The following is a 25,076-nucleotide window of genomic DNA, read 5'->3' as shown; positions in this document are numbered from 1 at the left end:
TTAAAGCGAGCTTTCGGCTCCAGAAGAAACAGCTGCAATGGGTAGGCTCGGTATTTGTAAATAAATAATTTAAAGCCCCCGTATATCCTGCCTCTCTGCTATCCGCAGCTTCTGATTTACCAGGAGACGTAATCGATTACCGATCCTCAACTCACTCACATTGCCAGTAAAGTCGTGGTTCTAAAGCATAGCGAACTAAAAAAAAAAAGCACATTAAACACTTTTAAATATAGTTTCGTGTTTATTTGTTCTCGGCGAATGTGTGGGGGAGGCGTGCGCTGAAAATAACTGCAAACGGTTTCTGTGTTCTGGTATCGATGGGGCATGCCTGGTGAAATCCGACTTGAGCGTTGACGGTCTGTCACATTTCACGCTGACACCAAGCGAACACTGGGCGCACACACACACATACATATACACACATACACACACACACACACACACGCTGTGCTCACCATATTATAGACAGATCCGAATCAGGAGTACAGTCGATGAGAGCGCATTGAAGGTAAGTTGTAGTGAAAAAATAACTAATCAGGGCAGGGAAATTAGACCGGATTTCAGTGGTAGACTTAGAGGCGGGGTCATTTCTTAAGCTCGTGTTAATTTTAGCTCTGGTTCTTTCTTTGTAATTTTAGGTTGACCACTTTTTTTATCTTTCTATGTGCGCGTTTCTGTTTGTGTTCGCCCCTGTTTGTGGGGAAACATGCGGGTCACCTTAACTCAAGGAAATAACACCGAATATGTTTTCAAAAAAAGAAACAGTTTTGTTAACGTGTACCAAGCATTTTAAAGGGATTCGAGGCGTAGCTAGGTGGCTAGCTCCGGGGGTTTTCTATGTGTTGGTCGGTGGAGGAGGAGGGGTTGGTTCGGCATGCCAAGCTAGTGAACGACAATACGCAGACTTACAAAACAAGTTTAAATGTTTTTTAAAGTGGACAAAGTTGCTTTAAACTCAGTGAGTGGATTAATACGGCTGTGAGAAAGCGACCGGGTATGCTCAGAAGGTTGTTGTACAGATAGAATAAGCGGAATAGCGCGTGTACCACAGTACGCTATGCGCATTTACGTTAGCATCCCCCTGCATTAGCCTCCTGTGAGCTAGCGAGCCATGGCCGGAACGTTACTCTTTGCTATGTTGTTATAAACTAAACCTTGCTGGTAAACCACGAGGTTTATCGTTGCTATTCTTTGAGAGTAGCTCCATATTTGTTATTTTTACAGTATACCCGACTCACAGTCACAGTTGCGTTTCAGTTAAAAACGCGAGAGTATCGACATGTCGACTAGACGACGATGTTTAGCTAGTTGTTGGACCAGTTGGGGGATTTAACGTAACGCTGATCCTGGACTCGAGGCAGAGACGGGGCTTGGGGGAAGTAGTTACCTCAAAGTTAAAAACACATGCCCGTCTAAAGAAGCAGTTACGGTCGAATAGTGACAAAGAGCCCAGTTTAACTGTTAGCCGCTCTCCAACTTTGTATTTCTAAACAGTGACCTTAAAGCTCTTCGGTGAGAGGAAACGAGAGGAAAAACGCAGAAAAAAAGAAACAGGAAATCCCCCAAAAGGAAATGCCAATCGCAGCCGCTGGACAGCCAACGACTCAGGAGCCTAGAGTTTGCCCCCGGCTGCCCTCCACCCCGGAGCCTGTCCCTAAAGGGGCTGATTTATTCGACGAGGCGGGGGCGGCGGAGTCGGCGGAGCGAACAGAGTACGGGGGCGCGGAGGGGGGCAGAGGACTCGGGGGCTATAGTTACAGCCATAGCGGCGCTAGGGGCTTTGTGCAGCCCGGATCCACCAACGGTTCTCCGCCGCAGTCCCCAGCCGCGTCCTCTTTTCTCTTCCATCCACTTCACCCCCACCAAATGGCGATGGAGCCCCCAAGGACTCGATCGCGGTCTCGGTCTGGATATTACCAACAGTACGGTGGTGGGAATGGCAATGTAATTACCGCAAGCGGGGTCATGGGATCTAACCATCACCACCTCCACCACCACCAGCAGCAGCAGCAACTACAGCCACAGCAGCAACACGGTGCCGGTTGCGCACCACTTGGAGCTCACAGCAACCACCCGGAGAACCAGCCGCGATCCCCAGGAAGTAACGCCTCTCCCGGCATTCAGAGGCTTCCGTCGTTCCCCGGAGCGCACCGCATCCCGACAGCAGGTAAATGTCCCGACATGTCATTGTCACCGACTGTGTATTGTAGTGTACCCGCCACAATGATAGCTTGATGAATCGCACCGCACGTTTTTATCAGACTTTTGTCTTTGCATAAGCACCAAGTTGAAGTGATTGAAGTGTAGGTGTTTAATACCTTGGGGGGTATTTAGAGACATATTGAGAGGAGGGGTGTGGGGCCTGACAAAAGTGCATGTGTGAACACATTTGTTCTATTCTAATTGGACGGGGTGTTTTATGTGCTTGCCACAGCTGCAGTGTGGCTGTGGTGCACAGTTAGCACGTACAGAAGAAGGTACATGGAAAATAGCAGTCTGGGGTTGCCTCAAGCTTATTGAACTGCTGTGCAGTTACCCAGGATGTGTTTCTTAAGGCACTGTGGCATGACTACTTTTAGTCAACTACTCAAACATTGATGTAGCTAGGTAACCAGTCCACAGCGTGAGCAGGCTTATCTTTGACTAAATAAACTAGGCATAGGTACAACATGGACTGATAACCAAGGGACTGGGCTTTGTGGCCTCTCAATGTGAAGTTGTGAACAAGAAATAATCTGAATCAGCTAAATTACAACATGGGATGTGTCATGTTATATCAAAAAGGACAACAATGGCCTCTATAATAACAGACATACAGTCTCCTTAGAGCTGGATCGGCATATTCTGTTTCAGATTGGGGGTTCTCTACTATCTTGATATTGGTGCCAGGGAAATCTTAGCAAGTGTGCAAGGACTGGTTCTGGGTGTAGAACATGGACTGGAACATGGACTGGTTCTGGGTGTAGAACATGGACTGGAACATGGACTGGTTCTGGGTGTAGAACATGGACTGGAACATGGACTGGGTCTGGGTGTAGACACAGCGTCTTCAGTGCACTGAACCACAAACAGAAACAGCACAGCTAGAGTTTCCCATTCAGCAAGGCCATGGGAAAGCTTTTCTTTCAGCACAACTAGCAGGCTGCTCAGGTTAGGGATATGCTTTGTTGATAGTTGTCTCCTGCTATGTTTTGCGCAATATTTTTTAAGTATTTAATTCATAATGGAAAATTAAAACGCTAAAAAGAATTGAGTTAACTGCTTTTCATTTTCTTATGTACACATCATGAGACAGATTTCTTCAAAGTAAACACCAAATTGTAAGGGCTAAATGAAATAAGTTGCTCATATCAAACATTTCCGGCATTGTTTTGCTCTGCCTTTAGCAGGCTATTCATGCTAAATCTACAATACATGTTGGCACAACTTAACATGCACAGACTAAGAACACAGTAGCTTATGAACAGGACACACAATTCACCTACACAGTGACATTAATCTAATTTGTATATAAAAGGACACAACAATATTCTACCAGTCCAAATTCCACACAGACAGCATCCCTTCCAGACTGGAATTACCTGTCTGGGAGAATGAGAGGAAGAAAAAGCGGCAGAACATGCATAAACAAACACAGGCCCTTTCTGGGCTGCCAGCCTGTTGGTCGTCTACCAATGTGTGTGTTCCATGTCTCGCTTTGCATGGGCTTGCTGGGTTTGAAGGTATGTTTCCGTTGGAAACGGAGAACAGGAAGAACTGGGATGAAAAAAAAAAAAAGAATAAAAGTAGAGATCGGTGTACAAAGTCCCACAGCATCACAACAGACGGTGAACCGGTCATTAGCGGAGTTTATCGGTCTGCCATGACCTACGACCCATAGTCTGTCATTGTAGCTTGGCTATGACATGTAGGATAGCATAAATCAATGGATAGAATGACGGTATTGTATTTCCCTCTAAATGGATTTCGATCTAGAGGGGGAGGCGCTGGCTCGAAATTCTATAGACACTCACTCGTTATCCAGATTAATTTCAATTAGACCTAAAAGCCCACAAAAGGACAGTGAATACAGTAATACAGAAACGTTATAGGTGTCTACATTTGTATTTGTTCTCTGTGTAAGTAAAGTCTAACTGTAGCAAAAGTTCAACAACATAAAAAAGGGTATGCTTCATTTAGTAGCTGTGGTGTGCATCAAAAGTGAAGCAGTTGCTTTATTTTGAAATGAAAAACAGACAGCATTTGAGTGCTATTTACATTATTACCTTAGCCAAGGAAAGCCTAGGAAGAAAGAAGCAGCTGGCTAGCCGGACCTTTCCCAGCACTACACACCTTTCTATTAGCCCCTTTCTCTATATCCAGAATGGGCCCTGCTTGTTGAGAGAGAGTGAGAGAGATACTTATACCATTCTTCCCGTGCTAGTCACCTGCGTTGGGCATGAAAGCTAAAGATATCCTGTAGTCCTCAACCCCTCCCCTCTCTCCCTAGTCATCTATTCTAAATCTTTTGGCCCCTTTTGTCCCTTGTTCTTTCACGCTTGTTTAATAGTTTGTAGTGCGCACTTTGTTTTCTGTCTTCTTCTTTTTTGACATTCTATCTCATATGCTGTTCAGATGACTCCACTTACCATTTTAAGGGAATTAACATGTCGCAAGAGGTAAAAAAAAGACTCCTTAGAGCCTATGTCTGCAAAATTTAGACTTAACCCTCATGTTGTCCTATATCAATGTTCTTTTTAACTACCCAAAATAACATGATTGAAAATATAATATAAAAATAACATGATTGAGTCCACAATATGCTCTTTGGCAAGTACAAATCTCTACTTTCATTTATTACATTTTGTAGCATTTGAAAACAACACACACAATGTAAGTGGTTTTGAAATAGTATTGAGTAAAAGTTGACATATTCCAGTCTGTGATTATCCATCAACATCCATTCCTTTAATTTTAGTCTTAACAATTCCTAATTTCTGCTTTTCTAATTCAAACATTGGGTATAATTTCAGATAAATGTGGTTTGACCATAAATTAAAAAAATAACTGTAAAACTAAAGTTAACAAGTTATTGTTACGTAGTGTTGAAAATGTCAAAAGTGACAAACATTGAAAAAAAGGGGGCAAAAAAGTAAGAAAAAGTTAAAACCGTCGATGAGAAAAGTGTTGATTTTCAATTTTGACGGGTAGACAACACGAAGGTTAAGGTGCAAAAGAGAAGCACAAATATGTAGAAGTACTTGAGTTCCCACCAAACGCGTGAAAACTGCTGCCAGACTGGTCCAAGGGGATAAAACCTCCTCTGTAGCCGTTGATATCCTATCCTGATTGTGACCGACCTCTGTCACAGCCTGTCCTCTCTTGGCCACATTCATTCCTCCCTCCCCTTTGGATCAGTCAACCCCTTCTGTACCCCCGCGGCCCATTTTCTCTGGCCTCCTCCCTTATTTGTCTAATGGAGGGATCGTTTTAATGGATTGCCCAAAGCAGCAGAGGGACAGACACTCTACCTTTACCCTTCCACTCCACTCCTATCCCCCCCCATCCTTCTCTCTGCAACAGAAGTGGAAACATGCCCTCTTATTTCTTTGTGTTTTTTTATTTACTTTCCTTTTGTGTTGTGGCCCAGGTGGGTCTGTTTTAGGAAGGTCAGGTGCAGAGAAAGGATGAGGGAGGGATGATAACACCGACGCAAAGTAGAAATGGCAAAAGGAGGATGTGAAGTTCGGTGGACTTGCGCAGCCTGTGGTGGAGACACAGGGCGTCATGAGTATTTTGGTAGGCCAAGCACAGAGAGGAAGCATGCTTCACAGACAGCAGTCGAGTGTGCAATACAATCTGAGAGGAGTTGGGAGACTGGATGTAGAGAGAACCATGAAAATGAACGGCAGAGAGTGGGATATAGGTGGTTGGAGTTGAGACTAGAGGCAGTGTTTGAGTGTAGGTAAAAGTATGTGTGTGTGTTTGTGACAAATGCATGAATGAATGTTGAGAGAGGTAATGGGGAGGAAGGGAGGAGGAGGTTGTTTACTACTCCTGTTTGCGGATGTGGCTTGGTTGTGACCAGGGTTGGGCTTCTTTTTGATTCTAACAATTCGGATTCCAATTCGGATTCTTTGAGGGGTGGAGTTGAAACAGGTCACGTGGAAAGTTTTATGCTGATTCCATGGTGATTTACAGTTTGTTTTCCCATGTAAAATAAAGCCACACTAGAGCGCCCCTAACTGTGCTCCAAGGCTGCAACACAACACGCCCCTGGCTGCTTCAGAAATCGACAGATGATCAGATTTGAGACCAAGTCTTCCAAACGATTCTAGTAAGAAACAATTTCACTGGAATCGTAACTTTTAAAACGTTCGTAAGTTGGAACCGGCCAAATCCTAGTTATGACATGGGTGCAAAACCATGGTTCCAATGTCTACGTCGGTATTTCTCAAATGGGGGTACGTGTACCCCTGGGGGTACTTTGGAGGACTTGGGGGGGGCACGTGACATTTTTTGCAAAATGTTGTTCAGTTACAAGGCTGTAGTCACTTCCACGGTCTTTGTTTCCAACATTTTTGTTGCTGTTTTTGAAGTTGACAAACTTAAAAAAACCTTCCTTTTTTAAGGTTTAGACCTATTCATGCCTTTCTTCCTTACTTGTTTTCTATTTTTTTTACAGTTTTTTTTTTTTGCTGCTCTTTTTTGAAGTTTTGTCATTTCTGACATTTTGTTGTCACCTTCCTTCCTTACGTTTTTTTCGAAGTCTTTATTGCTATTTCTGACCTATTCTTGCCTTGCTTCCTTCTTTCTACTGTCCTTTTCTGAGTTTCTTTGCCTTTTTTCATCAGAATTACATGTTTTCCAGTTACAAGGCTGTTGTTTAGTAAATCCATCGCTGTAGTGTTCCTCTTTTATATGGACTTTTTTTCTTTTCTTCCAAAAATAATTTGTGCTGGTTAGGGGGTACTGGCTTGAAAAGGGGGAACGTTATTGAAAAAAGCTTGAGAACCAGTGGTGTACTGGATGTAGTTCAGAAGGAGTTGTCTTCAGGCGGCTCTCTCTTACAGCCTCTCACTGACTAAGGTGGGACTCTCATTAACCTCTTTTTATCAAGTTTAAGTCAGATGATTCACATCCCACAAGCCACTGCTCTCTCACTCTTGTATTTACCCTCCAGTTTCTTCTGTAGCAATTCTTTGTCTCAACGCTTATCTTCAAACTTGTTCCTTGTCGTTTCAACACAACCCCTGTCTGCGTCCTTCCCTATTTCCCCCTCTTGTTGTCCTCTTTCTGCCTCTGTTGTAACGGCTATGCAAAGTGAGCTGGCACTGCACATGCACATGGACTGAATATCCAACTGCAATCTGTGTAGATGTTTTTTAGAGTTGTATTTGCAAGAAAACATGCCCTATTTTGTTGTATGTTGGCAAAAGGACAGTTTCTAACATACTACTTGTAGTATCAGTATTTCTTTGTTTTTAAATTCACTGATTTAAACAAACCTTTTCAGATAGTCAACGTATGTAGGTGACCTAAAGCCTCTGATCACCCTAATTCCTCAAGTGATATACAACTTAGGCTATCTTAGTTAGATCATTGTCAGTTTTTTTTAAGTGTTTTAATCAAAATAATTACATTTTGTAGGCCACCATAGCTCCATGTCCTTGTTGCATTCTTGAAGATCTCATCTGAAGATGTCTGTCATTCAAACAACTCTGAGTTGTAGCTTCAAACTTCGACAGTCTACTTAGTAACATCTCCGGTTTAATTTAGGCTCAAGTCCATAAATGCAGTTAATGGATTCAGGCACTGAGAACTGAAGGCTCAGTTAACAACGGTTAGCCATGTAGTGCAGTATCTCTGGTGACGTATTATTCTAAAAATGAAGAATACCTAAGGAATAATGATCGCAAATTCAGAATGAATTATTATTTGAATGTACTGCCATTGATCCTGGGGGCTGTGCATCGGTTTCCCCAATGACACAGCACAAGTACATTTCTTACAAGTTATTTCCATTCGGCTCCTCATGATGTAGTTTTAATGATTTGATGGCTCGGTTTAGGGTGCTATTGTTAAGATTCATCATGGCAGAAGAGAATTAGGACTGTCCTCTGTCTCTGCCATTCTGTCCATGACTTTCTCTTCTCGAACGCTCCCTCTCAGCTGGCTTCTGTTGGTCATTGGGAATAAGGAGGAGAGGGAGCTAGTGAGAGAGTAAGGAGTGTGAAGTAGTATGTGTATGTTCATGTACCTCTGACTGTGTGTATTTGCATATGTATACATACGGAATAACGTCACCATAGACACCTTTTTCTTTTACTGCACTATGAAGAAAGAGATCAAAACACTAATGTTTTTAGTAGTTTTCCACTGAAATATCAACCAGTACCAATACTCCAGTAGCTAGTGTTTATTGAGCACTGAGAGCATTTTAGAAAAAGCTTTCTTCTAAAGCTAAAACATTTCGAAGGATTTATTGTTTGATGTATCAGTGTTTTGTATCCCTACAGTGTAAGCCAGCATGTTAGGATTAGCATATGTCTCGCACAGCTTCTCAGTTCTGTGACCAAAAATATAACACAATGACTTTGAGTCAGAGATTAAATGGGCTCATTTTAGGAGTTGCCAAAGACTCTTCGTTTTTAGTCATTTTTTTTGCTTTGAATCTGAGAATACGATGCATATATTTTTCATTTCAAAAGTTTGACAGCGGGACACAAGATGTCTCTCATTTCACTTCACTGAGAAGACTTTTCTCAGCGCAGTAGAGTGTTAGGTTTTCCCTATCACAGTTGATCGGGATTGGTTTTCAAACTACATCCTCCTCGGACGTACGCGTCTTAAAACTAGATCTGAGGTTCCCCTTCAGCAGATGCATGTGAAAACGATTGTCTAGTGGTGAAACTCTGCACGTGCACCAGTTTGCACAGTAAAAGGTCAATCATCCAAGCAAAACACTCTCTCTTAATATTTTGGAGTAGAAAGTCTTACTTAGAAAACAAAAACATGGTTCTGAGCCAAACAAATGTCTTTTGGGCTTTGTAGAAGGCTTCTCTTAACCACCTAATACATTCTTCCAAGCTCAGGTGTGTGTGGAGTGCGTAGAAGTACCAAAACCTCTCTCTGCTGTTGATGTTTACACATAGAATCGGGCTGGTCAAAGTTAACTTAAGTTATAGTGTTCTGCTAAAACAAGCGCTAAAGTTAGCTAATGTCAGCTAACTTGTAGTGCTGTGTGACTCAAGCCAGCTGGAACTGGTTGGTCAAGGCTCATTTATTTGATGTACTTTTTTCGTCTCTGTTTCCAGTGCATTCTCATTTTGGCCTGAATTATGTATACGCATAGTAACTTGAAGATCAAGTATGTTGAGAGCAAACCCCTGCGCGTGTTCTCTCTGATGTATTAAGCGGTTTTCAGACGTGAGAACAAGTGCGGGATGGAGGAGCAACCTTAAGGACCGCAGCAGCAACCGTACAGAGAGGAAGATAATGAGGAAGGAGAGAACAATAAATAGATGGAGGAGGGTAATGAAGTGGGTGAGAGGTAGAATCAGTCCCATTTCTGCATGCACATACACACACACACATGCTTTCCATCCGGCCTGTGTGAAGCAGTGTTAGGCAGGTAATGGCTGGGCAGGCGTTACATGCCCACCTATTTTAAGCCTGTGTGCCAGCTTGTTACTCCACTCTGCTTTGCGCCTGGGTGTGAAGTGTGCGGTGACATGTGTTCAGGAGGCGGGGTGAAGAGAGATGTGTGTGTGTGTGTGTGTTACACATATTTCTGGCTAAAATTGTCTTTACTTTCCGTATGTAAACGTGTACAAGTTTTGCAGCATTCGACAATGTTTTCCCGTCCCTTTCCCATTTGATACCGTTGAGCTGGCGATTTAGGTAAGCCTGTCACTTATCTATCATCTTATCTATCCAGCCACCCTTTCTATTCCCCCACTTTCCCCTGTGTTTTTCCACGAGAAGGGGAGTTTAATAGAGAAAGACCGCAACGGACAGGTTGATGGAGATCATGGGCACTGATGGTGCGATAGGGAAAGCAAGGAAACGTGGATGCTGTGAGATAAAGCAGCAGGAATATAGGGGAGAGAGAGACAGGCCGGCAGATAGGGAAATAGATCGGTGGCAGGGAGGCATGGTGATGAAGTGATGGAGAGTGTGAGGAGGAGGAGGATGTGTGAGGAGGGTGTCTGAGCTGTGCGCAGTCGGAGAGGGAGGGGGAGAGAGGGATGAGAAAGGGAGGGAGAGGTGGAGGAAATGGATAGAAATAGCTGATGCACTCTGAGGCTTACAGAAAATCAATAGCAGTCAAGAGGGGAAGCCACAACCCCCACCCTGCTCTCTCTCTCCTCTCTGAAGGCCCCCCCCCCTTGTGTCATCTTCCTTATGCTTTTTCCTCCACTCTATCTCTTCCCATCTCCTTTTCCTGCTCAGTGCTCTCACTCTCTCATGTGCATTTCCATCCTTGTCTTCTTCTTCTGTGCTGCCACTTTGCCTTCTTCTTGTCCCCCACGTTACTTCCCGGCCGTTTCTCTCCTTCACACTCCCTTTTCATCCTCACCTCCCATTACTCTTGTGCTGGCCTTGTCTTTCACCCTCTTTCCAAGACATCCTCTTTTTCTTTAACAAGCAGCTTCATGCGTTGTACAGACCGGGCATCGTGGATGTAGGGGCTGGGGGCCGAATATTGAGAATCAAAAAATGCCTCGTCATTCAATCATTAAATCTCATCATCGTCAGTGAGCCAATAAGTATGCAGCATTCTTCTACCAAGATCTAATAATGTCTGTGATTGGCTGTTTAACGTTACAGGTCGTAGAGATACACAGGAGAAACACACAGAGATGGAGCTCACTTAGTAGGAGCTGAAAAAGACATGAAAAGGTTATGCCATAATGTGTAATGTTGTCATTTCTTTTGGTTTTATAAAGCTGGTATTGAAAAAGAAAAAAGTATTGTTTAGGAACCGGTATCAAAGCTGCGGTATAGTGATGGCAATTTTTTAACCATACCCAGCCCTACATGGATGTCCATATCAATATTTTCTATTTTCCAAATCAAGCATCTGAAGTCAATGGCAATATTTTATGTATTAGGAATGTGTGATTGGGGCATGGATATAAGAATGGTTTTGTGTGGCCTGTGAACTTGTTTCATTATTCACATTTTTACTTTGGCCAATTTATGGTTTGATTACTTATTACTTTTTTGGCATTCACCTTCATACCACCCGTAACTTTGACACTTCACTACTGGGTAGTACTCTTTTGTTTTTAGTAGCCTCCTTTAAGTCAAAAGTTTTCATATTGTCTGCTCACAGTCACCCCCCCCCACAATGACCAATACCAACTCATTACAACTTTACATTAAATATATCTGTTGTGGTCAAAGCAGTTTGCTTAAAGCTCTTTTTGTATTTCTTTACCATTCTTAGGTAAGTGATACAATTACACTTTGCCAATCCTCGTAATTTCACAGGAAATGAAAATCTCTTTCTCAAAGTATAAACGGTCCAATGTAGTGGTACAATCGCCACATAGCTAAGTGTAAATTTAAGCCTGTCCATATTGAGTATGTTTGACGATGGTTTAAGGTAATACAAGTCCATGTTGGATATGCTTTTTCTTCACCTAAAAGGCAGATTTCCCATTGTTTTAAATTGACAATTATCAGTGTTTTATAGAGTTCTCTCCTCAACCCTCCTTCTTGTCTGTGATTTTTCATTGACATCAACGTGTGTGTGTGTGTGTGTTGTGTGTGTGTGTGGTGTGTGTGTGTGTGTGTGTGTGTTGTGTGTGTGTGTGTGTGTGTGTGTGTGTGTGTGTGTGTGTGTGTGGTGGTGTTGTGTGTGTGTGTGTGTGTGTGTGGTGTGTGTGTGTGTGTGTGTGTGTGTTGTGTGTGTGTGGTTTTAAAGTATTAACATATTTTTGAGCTTAAGTTTTCCACAGCATTTACTACAATTTCCTAGATGTATGAGAAGATGTGTCCACACACAGTTAAATTCATCCTACTATTCAACTTTTCTTATCGGCCCTCTAAGTGTGCAGTCTGTTTGTCCAACAGTGGACATGATGTCATCGAACCGATTTAAACCTGTTCTGTAGCTTTTGTGTTGTGCAATACAGAGTGACTCGGACTGAATGACTCGTCTCTGACTCAATTTACCGGACTTCCACAATGTGCAAGTGAGTCCATATTCAGGGAAGGAGCTGGATTTTTGCCTATTGTGACCGGTGAAGGAGTGTCGTACAGAAGAGCGCTATGCAGCCCGTGAGTTCCCTGAATGCTTCACCAGCACTCCGTTCCGAAGCTTCTCAGTGAAAACTAGCCTTTTAGCCAGTTTTCACTACACTATTGTAAGCTTTACTCAACCTTTTCAATCCATTTATTTAGCCTGCCTTGGGGATTGGAGAGGAAATGCTTTTTTATAGGGATTGAGGAATTTAGTTAGAAAACCTCACTCTGTCTCTTCTTTCTCTTTCTCTCCCCCCTTTCTTCTTTGTTGTCAATCACAGCTTTTCTTCAAAGAGGAAGGCTGTGAGCAGGAAAAAATCCCACAAACAAACAGCCGATAGGTGAAAAATGCTCTTTTAAAAGGCATTTTTTTGCATCTATTCCCTTCTAGTTTAGCTCTTCATCTTGATCGTAAAGGTAGCCTTGTCTGGAGTGCCCTTGGGAGTGCTTACCCTTGGTGTGTGTGTATACCACTGCCACCATCTGTGGTGAGGACGTCCCCAGCTGAAGATGGGCCCATGACAAAGGGAAAAACAAAAGCCAGAATGAATAGAAAAGACAACAAAAAGATGAAAGGATAGTCAAAAAAAAAAGAGTAAAAGTCTTAGCTGTGATGCGAGCGACGGTATCATCAGAAAGCTTCTCTAATCCAGGATTTGTTTGTGTGTGTGTGTGTGTGTGTGTGTGTGTGTGTGTGTGTGTGTTCCAGTCACTTTGTGCTGTACACCAGCAGGTCAGCACCCCTTCTCACAAACATGTTGTCTTTGTTTTTTGTTGCTGTGCATTAAATCCAAATTTCACGAGAACAATAACAACAACAAGGATAAAACGTACCGTCGATTAACAGGAGTCCTCCCACAATGCTCGGGGATAATTGTGCTATCAGTTTCAACAAAAGGTATTACCTACATGTTTTCGTATATTGTAAAATAATAGACATTATTACTGGAGGTCATGCTAGTCAAATACATTCAAACTTATGCAGAGCAGGACTAGACTTTGTTCAGGGTAAGGATCCATACTGGCGCCTTACACTGTAAATATGGGAAAAGTAGAGAGCAGTCTGTGTTTTTATGCCGGTTGCCCATTGGTTGTGGTCCAAATGGAATTTTATTAAAAAACCCATCATACATGTCATTACATTGTTGACTAATTGTCTGCAAGGTTGCATCAGTGGTGGTGAATGTATGAGAAATCATATTTTCTGCAATTTCAGTTTTGTTCATGACCTTAAATATACTGAATGCCTTAGTGTATATTTTTAATTTCTGGAAAATGGTTAACTGAACCTTTTTATATTGCTGTTTTGATGTATTTGACATACCAAAACTAACTCTTCTACATGTATACACATTTTTGTGTGAAAGTGAATTGAAGTGTAGGTCATAAGCCTCAGGCTCTACCGATCTCAGGCATATGTTGTTTCACTTGTCTCAACCTTGTGTTATATTGTGCTTTTGCCTCCTCTGTGTAGGAGCCTCTGGCGGGTCCTACCACTGCCACCCCGATCATGCATATGGAGAGGAAAGTGATAAGGTAAGGCACACACTAGACTTGTGTTGCATAATACATACAGTACCAGTGAAAAGTTTGGACACACTTTCTCAGTCAAGTGAATGGGGAAAGTTTGCCCAAACCTTTGACTGGCACTGTGCAAGATAATAAATATATGGATGTTTCCTGTTGCCCACTGATTAAGATCATGCTGCTCTATGATTCAGTAGTAGATGATATCTTCTCTCAGGATTGAAACGCACACACACAGAATACTGTCTGGTTTTTGGCACTGCGGTGGCAGTGAACTCTAGTAACTTATGACTTTTGACTTGGTGTGAAAAATATGTTGACCAATAAAAAGTACTTGGGAAGTACATGTTCATAACAGATCTAATCCTGTCCTTTTCAAATTACTTTTCTTAGAAAACTTTACATTAATCATTAATAAGGTTGAATTGAAATGCACCAAATTACTTTAAAATGTCTTCACCTCCCTTTATTTTAAAATACACCTAACAGATAAAGGGCTTTCATGTTGCTTGTGTATACGCTTTTAACCGTAGTATCTTCCTGAGAAACTCACACTGCATTGTTGAGAACTCTGCTTTACGTTACACAAATGTTGAATTATTTTTTACATGGGATATTTGATGTATTTTCCTTTTCCATTGAGGGTGCTTATGTTTCATTAGAAAATACAAACTGAAATTATTGAGCAAATGCATCCCAACCGGTCAAGGCAGATGCCCCCCCCCCACCCTGAGCCATGGTTCTGCTCCAGGTTTCTGCTTCTTAAAGGAAGTGTCTCCTTGCCTCTGTGTCCTAGTGCTTGCTCTTGGTGGGAACTGTTGGGTTTCTGTAAATAACATCAGAGTACGGTCTAGACCTGCTCTTTATGGAAAGCTCAATGAGATAACTGTTGTTGGGATTTAGCGCTACATGAATAAAATTGAATTGAAAATTGAATTAGCATTGTATATGTTCAACATAGTAGCTATTACTGAAGGAGAAGAGGGGGCAGGATGCTGAGGAAGGTGTTGCAGAAAGCTTGGAGGGAAGGGAGGAAGAGAGGGAGGGGAGGCCGAAAACAGCAAGGGGGTATTGCTAATGATTTCACCTCCAGCTGTGGGACTTGGTTGGAGTGAGGGAAGTGTGGGGGGGAAGCGAGCGAGGGAGGGAGAGAGAAAAGAGGAGGATGGGAGGAACAGTGGCAGAGGAAAAAAAAAACGGGCTTTGAAATGTTGTTGATGGAAAGAAAATAAGTGGGGGAGGGAGAAGTGTGTTAGTGGAAGCATGTCTGCAAATATTAATGAATCTGTAAAAGCAAATGACCATATTTGCTCAGTGTGCACATTCAAGCGCAGTTCCGAGGGCATGAATGCTGGAGAAGAGAACCTTAATGCTTATTTCTTAGGTGAGTGTTTGCATACACGCGGTGGGCCGGTCTTTATTTTGGTTCCCAGCATTGACAGCGAAGCCACAACAGCTGCTGGCCACAGTTACTGCGTTTATGTGCGAGTGGATGCACATCACCGATGTGGACATAGTGAACTAGCACGTTGTAGGGTGTGTCCGTACTCGTGCTTCAGGATATCTGCCCAGCCTGGTGTGTGCACACACTGAATGTGGACACAGTGAGGTGTGTGTGTGTGTGTGTGTGTGTGGTGTGTGTGTGTGTGTGTGTGTGTGTGTGTGTGTGGGGTGTGTGTGTGTGTGTGTGTGTGTGTGTGTGTGTGTGTGTGTTGTGTGTGTGTGTGTGTGTGTGTGTGTGTTGTGTGTGTGTGTGTGTGGTGTGTGTGTGTGTGTGTGTGTGTGTGTGTGTGTGTGTGTGTGTGTGTGTGTGTGGTGTGTGTGTGTGTGTGTGTGTGTGTGTGTGTGTGTGTGTGTGTGTGTGTGTGTGTGTGTGTGTGTTCGTTCTTCACTCTGTGAGCACTGCAGAATGTGCTGTAAGATCAGCTGTAGAGCATTTCACAATGTTTTTTGTGTGTTGAGTCTCTGAACGTCAGCATGTTTTCTTGATTTTTCTAGCTTTTAGTGGAAACATGTTTGGCCCAGACATGTGTAGCCTACGTGTTCACAACAAGCACTCTATTAGCACATAAGGTAACATTAAGGCATATTGCTTGAGGACACACACTTCTTTGTCTGACACCGCTCCCCTCCCACTAACGTGGGTAGACAGGCCCATCAAACTTTCATACTAATGGGCAATAGTCTGCATGTGTTAAGACTGTGTCTCTCTCTCTCTCTCTCTCTCTCTCTCTCTCTCTCTCTCTCTCTCTCTCTCCTCTCTCTCTCTTCTCTCTCTCTCTCTCTCTCTCTCTCTCTATCCAAGAACTTCTTGTCTTGTCCCCTCATATTTTAGGCCAGGGTCTCGAACAGGACATACAGAGGAAAAATGGGTGGGAGGAAGAGGGATCAGCTTATCTGATGGAAGGAAAGGGGGGGTGGGGATGGGAGGAGGTTGTTGAGGGGGGTGTGTGTGTGAGAGAGGAGGGAATATGTCAGGCTCGGGATGGAGGAGGCTGGTTTATATGAAAATGGGCACAGTGGATGTCCCTAGGGTGTTGGTGCTGGGGCTAGACTGGTACAGAGGTTGTGGGGGGTCGGGTTGTTGTTGTTGAGAGGAACAGAGAGGTTTGGGTGTTGGGGGGGGGAATTGCTGATTCCCTCCAGCCTGTGTAGAACAGGGCAGAGGTAGTGTGTGCCTGGCTTTAAAACAATGTTAGGCTACACTTAGCCTTGGCTTTCTCTTTTCTGTTTTTAACGAGGGTCCGTTTTAATAAAGATTATGAAAATAGCAATGTCTACAATTTTCTCTTTGGGATTCAAGTTCCCTTGTTTGACAAGAGTTTCCTATTTACTACACAAGTTCACTCTGGATCCAAAAATGTTCAATCATTCCACTGCACAACTCAAAAGCTGGCTGTCAAAGACATTGTCATTACCTCCAGAAAGAAGAAGAGAAGAAACATGCATTTTGAACTATGGAAAGACCACTGAATGCTTTCAGATATAATACAGCGTTGACAGGGTTGGGACAGGCTTGCTGATGCACCAGTCAGACAAATGCTCAGGCATGGGAACATACACCACTGTAATACAGACACACTCAAAACCATGGTGTGTCCCTCGCTGCGACTAAATGTGTTCCGTCATACAGGGCCTAGTGCACCCTGAGGCTACACCAAGCTTTCCCTCTTTTTCATCTGTCTTACACACTTAATCTTTCTTTACTTCTTTTTTTCTTCCAACTGTCCTTCCTTCTTTCCAGCCCTCTCCTGTCATGCAGTCTGATGATATGAAGTAATTGTTATTGTTTCTTTCCCATAAACTGGTCAAGCTCAGGTCACATCCAGTGCTGTATTAGTGCACGATAGAGCCATTAGTGTACAGTGAGTTTTGGCCCTACAGTCAAAATACATTTAGTTCAGGTTTATTGGAACAGCAGTGTCTGTCTTCCAAAGAGCTTCAGAAGGCATTGTTCTTTACAGGCTGTAGAGCTCAAACAGTGGCAGCTGCCCATGTGTGAATGTGAATTTGCGCATGTCTGCGAGCGTTTCCATAACTGTGTGTGTGTGTGTGTGTGTGTTTCTGCAGCCTGCTCTCCAGCTGTTTCCTGTTAGCTATCACACTGCTCTTAAGGTTGCTGAGCTGTGTATGCATGTGTGTCTGTGTGTTTAAAAGTCACAGCCGCTGAGTCATTTTTATCACACTTTAACACAGTGTCTCTCCCACGAAGAGGGGATGTGGAAGCAGGGATCAAATTAGTAGATAGAGGGGGAGTGTTGAGATGGTAACTGTGTGTGTGTGTGTGTGTGTGTATCTCCTCTCTCTCTCTTCTCTCTCTCTCTCTCTCTCTCTCTCTCTCTCTCTCCTCTCTCTCTCTCTCTCTCTCTCTCTCTCTCTCCTCTCCTCTCTCTCTCTCTCTCTCTCTCTCCTCTCTCTCTCTCTAAGAAACGGTGGTATCTCAGAGCAAAGCTAGGGTCTGCATGAGACAGAATAGCCCCTTTCACACAGCCTTTTCAAGGCGGGACTGATACGCCTTTAAGCCGCCTGTGTGAAAGCTCCGAAGACGGAACGGGGCGACCGAGTTGTGACTTTTTTAAAGCGACAGCGAAGGTAGTCGAAGAGCCTTCACGGAGCTGAACCGATGTCTGTGTGAAAGGGACAGCCGGCATGGCGAGCTACATGCAGACTACAGTAGGGCTGGGTATCAATAACATTACTGATACCGGTTCCAAAACCAATTTTATAAAATCCACTTAAATTACAAGATCACACATTACCGCACACATCTTTTTATTTATTTTCCAGCTCCTACTACGTGGGCCCTGTCTCTGACTTTTTCCTGCGTGCCCCTACGACGTGCAGCTTTGGACAGCCAATCATAGACGTTAGATCTTGGTAGAAGCATGCTGCATGCTTATTGGCTCACTGACGCTGACGAGATTTACTCCTTAGTTAATGAAATTGGGTATTAAATGACAAGGCATTTTTTGAAACTCAATACTTTAGAGGCAATTTGAATAAAAAGTATTGGAATTGGTACCCAGCCCTAGACTACAGTACACGAGTCGACCCAGAGGCAGGTCAAAAAGGGACAAAGCAGCATTCTGAGTAGCCAAAGTTATCACTTACTTACAGTTACAGAAATGTGCAATAGTCCACCTTCTCTTCCTCTTGCTCTCTCCCTCTATCTAACACTTAAACGGGCACTACGGGCATCTCCGTCCACCTCTTGACTGACAATTGTGCTCGTACATTGCATGAAGTTGGAGGTTTGTGGGTCCGGTCGGATTTACAATGGGTGATTAACGGTGCGGGAAGGGTCAAACACAGTAGATGCAAACACTGTTGTGTCACATAGCACACCTCTTTTGCTCCTGGAATTCTGGGATGCTATGTGAAATCACACACCGGGGCGGCAATATGCTGCCTTCACTGGGTTCTGTGTGGATAAACAAAGTCGGCTGAAGGACAGACCTTCATTGCGACGCTATTGCGGAATGTCTGTGTGCAAGTGGATGGTGACTAAGAACTGACACATGAGCGTGTGTGTGTGTGTGTGTGTGTGTGTGTGTGTGTTCTTGCTTCACCAAGTGCCAAGTGTGAGAGTCACTGCTTGACTGTAAGTGAAGTGACTCACAGATGAGTTGATTGGATTAAAACAGGGTACATGATAACTCCTTAGTCAGTCTAAACCTGGATGACTACACGTTCAGCTATGTCACAGCTTTTGTGCATATTACGAACTCCCTTTGTCTCCAAGAGAAGTATTTGTCGAGCTCTCCAGTTGAGGGCGTGTGCGTTTAACTCGCACATGGGCCTGTGAGTGCTTGTCTTGCTTTTGCAAAGCCTCACTCCAAGAGGAAGTGGCTCTGTACCCTCAGGGCCTCAGAACACTGGTTGTAATATGCTCTCTTTCTCACTCATTCACTACACACATGAATAGAAGCACACACACACACACACACACACACACACACACACACACACACACACAACACACACACACACACACCACACACACACACACACACACACCACACACCACACACACACACACACACACACTGGATCATACAGGAAATGCCATGAGCACAAAGGAACTTATGTCTATGCAGTAGTATGGATTGTAGGCTAGAGGGACTGTTAAGCATGGTGAAATTGATTTGATGCTATGGGTCACTAACCACAACACTCATCTCTCTCCCACTCTTTTTTTTTTTTTTCTTTCATCTTTTTCCTCTACTTTCCACCCCTCCCTCTGCAGAGTGAGGAAAGCCCCAGTCCAAAGCGCCAGAGGCTGTCCAGTCAGTCGGTCTTGGAACAGCTAACCTCATCCGTACCCCCACCATCCACCCCATCTCCCCCATCCGCCCCTGGGAGTCAGGACCCCCAAGTCGGAGACAACCTCACCCCCACACGCACTACCACCAGGAGAGATGCCTTACTCCTGCTCGTCACAGGCGCAGGCAAGTTGATTTTTTTGTTGATGTCTGCAACTTAACTCCATTGCACGTTAACTGAGCTTCCCAAATTTAAAACTGTCCCTCTCTTCCCACCTCTAGCCCTCCAGCAAGGCGTCAGCGGGGCCGTCTCTCGAGACCCACTCGTCACTTGCCTCACCATCAACACCCCTCCACCCAAGCCCCCGCACCTCGCCTGTCCCCATCCGAGCACCAGGATGAAAACTACCACCACAACACCCATCCAGCAACACACCAGACGTACCCCCCCCACACACCCAGCGCCTACGGTCAGCCTTCCACAGCCGGAGGAGCGGTGGCTGGCTTGGAGGAGCCCCGAGCTTTCCACCCGCCCACCTTGTCGCCACGACTACTGCACCCGGCTGCTCACCATCACCACCTTCACCATCATCATCAGCAACAGCATCATGCAACGCAGCAGCAGCAGCAAGGGGCCATGGTCCTGGACTTACATGAACAAGTTAGTGCGTGTGTGTGTGTGTGTGTGTGTGTGTGTTCACACTGTGAGCAGTGAGCACTGTAGAATGTGCTGTAAGATTAGCCATAGAGCATTTCACAATGTTTTGTGTGTGCGTCTCTGTGTGTGTCTCTGTGTCTGTGGTGTGTTTTCTCCCCAGCTGCAGCAAGCCAGTGTACCAGTCTCCTACACAGTGACCCCAGTCCCTCCCCACAGTCTGGCAGCGCCGTTGTGTAGCGGCCAGCACCTTCCCCCTACCTGTTCTTCACAACAACAAGTCCCCGCCTGCAGTGTGGTCTTCAGCACTGGACAGCACTACCACCCGGTGAGAAGAACACAGCAGTGTGCCGTATTTGTGGGAGTGTGTGGGTTTGCTTGTTAATGACAAATGCACACGTTGTGCTGTGCAGTCTCTGTTACCGCTTAACCAGTTAAAAATGAAAGTGCTTCAAAGGAGACTGGAGAAAAAGTAAGAAAAGACCTGCTGAACATTTGCCTGTTTAAAGGGTCTTGTTAATCTTCCAGGTCTTGGCTGCCATCGTGTGGCACAACTTGTCACATTACAGTTCCAACCGTGGGAAGAACACGCATTTAAAACGTTTCCCTTGTCTTTTTCTGTTTCTCCTCTTCCTATTCACCCTTTCTCCAGATGCTACAAGCATGTTCGATGCAACATTTGCCGGTGCCCTATGCCTTTCCCTCGCTGCTGTCCAGTGACCCTCAGTTCCTGCTTCCCCACCCCCCCCACCTCTCTCACCACCCGCCCCACCTCCCTGCACCCACACAGTTTCTGCCTTTTCAGACGCAGCAGCCACGATCGGTATGTTAATGTTTTATGTTTATAGAGTTTATCTGATATTTGTCTACAGTACCAGTCAAAGGTTTGGACACACTTTCCCATTCACTTTAATGAGAAAGCTTGTCCAAACTTTTGTCTGATACTGTTTATGAACTTGCATCAATCTATGCTAATAATAATGGCAACACAAGGACTTTGGCATGCAAAAAGCAACCCATTCATATTTTTAAAGTTGTAGTAGTGTTATTTAGACTTAAAAAACCGTACCAACTAATAAATAACCCCTAGTTGAATTATTTTTTAGTCATGTAACAGAGGGGTGTCTTCTACCTGTAAATAATAGTATTCTAATGAGAGATCTGCCATCCTGATTAAGCTAAAATGTCCTTCAAACCTACTTGTCAACATCAGTGTTCGACCATGAAGCTGGTAACCATTTGCCGTAATGGATGATGTAGTGTGTTTCTTCTCAGCCCTTACAGAGGATTGAGAATGAAGTTGAGCTTCTGGGAGAGCAGCTTTCAGTTGGTGGAGGCTTCAGCTACGCCCACCACCACCACCACCACCACCACCACCAGCCTCCCTCCGCCCTGCCGCCCTCCACACCCCTCCAGTTCCTCTCGCACCATGACCCCCTGTCGCAGGAGCTCTTTACAGTGGTGAGTACATTCATTACCCGTGACATCATCATCATCATTTCTTTGTGACTAGAGCCAGATGGATTTTTAAGGCCAATATTGATACAGATATTTGGTGATATATATCAGCCAATGTACCATATATAAATAAAAATAAAAAATGTCCCTAACATATTATTTGTAGTTATTTATGAGTCCTCACTAAAATAATATGATAATGCAGTTTAAAAATACTTAAATATTTAAAAACGTAAATACGACAGAACAGAGGAAAATCTAAATATATTAAAGTTCTGAGAATATGAAATAGAAACTTATGATATGAAACTTAAAGTCCTTTGATCAAAAACACATTAACAACAAAAACTCAATAGTGTTGCCAACAGGGACGTTGTAGAGCGTCCTCTGGTGGACAAACTATGTCACATCAATGCTCAGAGCATGGCTAAAGGGTGTTTCGTCCATTTTTATTTATTTTTTAAATATTCTTTTATCGGCCTTTATAAATGCCAATACTGATAGTGAGGTCAATTGTCGATAAATCGGTGGGGCTTTAATTTGGATTATAATATATGATCATGAAAAAAAAGCCTTCACGCTCGGTTGAATAAATATATATTTACTTTCTCTGTCCCATCCTTCACAGCCCTATCCCCACTTTATGCCTCGCCGATTCACAAGCCGGCGTTACCGCTCTCCGCAGGCTGTGCCCCCATCGCCCTACCACCCCAGCTTCCTGCCTTACTTCCTGTAAGTATTTTTCACTTCCTTCCGAGTTTATGATTCGAGTATGCCTCAGTGACGTATGCAGTATACTAAATTGTGTCTTCAACCACATACAGCTCGATGCTTCCCGTTCCCCCGAATGTGGCCCCCACTATTAATCTAGAGCTGGATGTGGAAGATGGAGAGGTGGAGAACTATGAGGTAGGACGAACTACTGCTTAACATTCACTCAATAGTAATGTTAACACATGATACAGTATAGGATTTCATTTAGGTTTTTTAGGGAACTTCTTCTGTCAGCCCTAATATGTACATCACACTGATATTCACTCACTCCCTCTCAGTTTCACTTCATTAAGTAAACCATTTGTTCCTCATACTCTTTAACCCTCGGGTTGTCTTCCCGAAATTTTTGTTTTTTTGAGTCAAAATGTGAATGGAAAAAACCTTTTTATCAAGGTTATGGTTCGACCCGTTTGTGTCTCTCCCCCGATGTTTTTGTCACATTTTCTGAGCCTTTTGAAATTTTTGTGTTTTTTGTGTCCCAAAATTTTTGAAGGTTTTTTTAATTTATTGTTTTACATTTCTCACTTTTTCTTTTTTTTTTTCTACATTTTTGTTACTTTTCTTTGATATACTTCTGTTTTATAATATTTCTTGATTATAAGTTCTTTTCTTTTCTCCAAATGCTATAAAATTGACAAAAAACACACAAATTCATTGAAAGTAGTGAACTGATTATTTATTTAACTTGTGAGGAGCGCTGTTGGAAGCATCCACGTTACTTTTTTGGAAAATTTGTTTGAAAGAAACCCATTTTTCTGATATAGAAACTTTTTGGAAAGGGGTCAAATTTGACCCAAAGGCAGCAGGAGGGTTAAAGACTTGACCTGAACCGGAGACAATCCTGTTTTCATTGTGAACATTGTCCTCTAAACCTTTCCTTTAGGCCCTGTTAAACCTTGCAGAACGTCTCGGAGAGGCCAAGCCCCGCGGCCTAACTAAGGCAGATATAGAACAGCTTCCCTCATACAGGTTCAACTCCAACAACCATCAATCTGAGCAAACACTGTGAGTACCTGTCTGCCTTTTAAAGCATCTGTGTTGTGAGGAATGTGTTCTGTGGTTGGCTGTAGGTCCGAGGTAGTATGATTTTAATTCAGCGTGCTGTTTTAAATGGTACCAACCTTGCTTTGTCTTACAGGTGTGTGGTATGTATGTGTGACTTTGAGTCTCGCCAGCTCCTAAGGGTCTTACCCTGTAATCACGAGTTCCACGCCAAGTGTGTAGACAAGTGGCTTAAGGTGAGTGAAGACGAATAACTGTAAATGTGTAAACTCTTTTCCATTGCGCCCTTGAATCAGCACTGGTGGATAATTTGAAGTAGAGTGAGACCAGTTCAGGGAGCTCTCCCTCTCCCATCTCTGTCACACGGGCAATGCATGTGCAAAACAGCCAAGTGGAATGCTCTCTCTCTTTGAAATGATCTGCGCTTGACCAATGTCTCCCGGTCATGTCTAAAGCCTGGAGACAGAGCCAAGGGAAACTGCAGACCATTTGAAAGATTATTATAGGATTTTTGCTCAACATTGCCAAAAAAGTTCAATCACAGCTTTAAAGCCTGGTCAGAATAAAGAGTGGCACAGCAAAATTCGTCCATGCATCTTTGCAAAATAGACCAGAACTACTGTAGATAGTGAGCAAACGGCTAACGTGCTAGCCAGCCGCAACGTGCGACCGCTAGTCTCGCACAATAGCTCCCTGAGCTTGTTTCTATTATCTGTCTTATCTTATCTTCAATAAGTAGACAATTTAAACACTTTTTTTTAGCTGTGGTGTTTGTATCTATTATGTATTGATTGTAGAAGGTATATTTTCTATCCATTTAACCCTTATCTCCTTGTTTTTCCTTCCTTCCAGGCTAACCGGACCTGTCCCATCTGTCGAGCCGACGCTTCTGAGGTCCAGCGCGATTCTGAGTGACCTCATATGAACACCCAACAACTACGATCTCTGACTCCCTTTTGGAAGCATCAACCAATCAGTGAACTTCTCTCCTTCCATGATACACCTCTGCTCAGACATTCGGCCACAGAACTGGGTGCGGTGCTCCTTATTTCTTCACTCTTTAGTACCCCAGGACACTGAACAGTAATTCTCACCTGGGATCAACAACTCTCTATTGACTCATGCTCACTTTATTGCTGGACTTCCTCGGCCTTCTGTTTCGGACTATTGCGCCCCTACTACTCTGCCTTCTGCTCATGCATTACTATGAATGGCCTTTGAAACACATTCACACTGGGTCAAGTGCAGATGGACATACAGACTATATCTGTGTATTTTTTTTTAACTCCTTAAGAGCCCCGGACATAATGATAAACTTGTATCAACAAACATTTAGGGAAATTGGCTGTCTAAAGATTTTGACTATTTCATTGTTATTATTGGGGTTATAATTAAGTATTGACATCTTGGCTCACATAGGTTGTGGTTTCTACTAGTCCTTATAATTGCAATTGACCAGTATCAATCCATTTTTAATTTCTGTTTGTGTATTCTTGCATTCCTCGGCATGAGAGCAGTCTGGATGGGGTGAAACAAAGTTACTGTACACTGTGTCAAAGAGAGAGCTACGTCGGAACCGTGAAAAATTAACCTTATTTTGTGTGTGTGTGTGTGTGTGTGTGTGTGTGTGTGAGTGAGAGACATTGACTTCTTTAATGTCATTT

The 25,076-nt window shown here is 43.5% G+C and overlaps 1 protein-coding gene across 1 annotated transcript; it reads left to right on the top strand.

The window, feature by feature from the left end:
* Positions 1-342: 342 nt before the first annotated feature.
* Positions 343-24,713, top strand: LOC116702212 (E3 ubiquitin-protein ligase RNF38-like). The gene is given in 14 exon segments (XM_032536392.1): positions 343-508; positions 1,495-2,167; positions 13,709-13,770; positions 19,508-19,607; positions 19,610-19,709; positions 19,806-20,184; positions 20,342-20,506; positions 20,831-21,001; positions 21,454-21,639; positions 22,265-22,368; positions 22,461-22,545; positions 23,294-23,415; positions 23,549-23,648; positions 24,265-24,713. Coding segments are annotated over 13 exon segments (2,232 nt in total). The 5' UTR covers positions 343-508; positions 1,495-1,572; the 3' UTR covers positions 24,328-24,713.
* Positions 24,714-25,076: the final 363 nt, after the last annotated feature.

Source organism: Etheostoma spectabile, chromosome 2, assembly GCF_008692095.1.
Source record: "Etheostoma spectabile isolate EspeVRDwgs_2016 chromosome 2, UIUC_Espe_1.0, whole genome shotgun sequence".
Classification (NCBI taxonomy): domain Eukaryota; kingdom Metazoa; phylum Chordata; class Actinopteri; order Perciformes; family Percidae; genus Etheostoma; species Etheostoma spectabile.
This window is presented reverse-complemented; position numbering and strand designations above follow the sequence as displayed.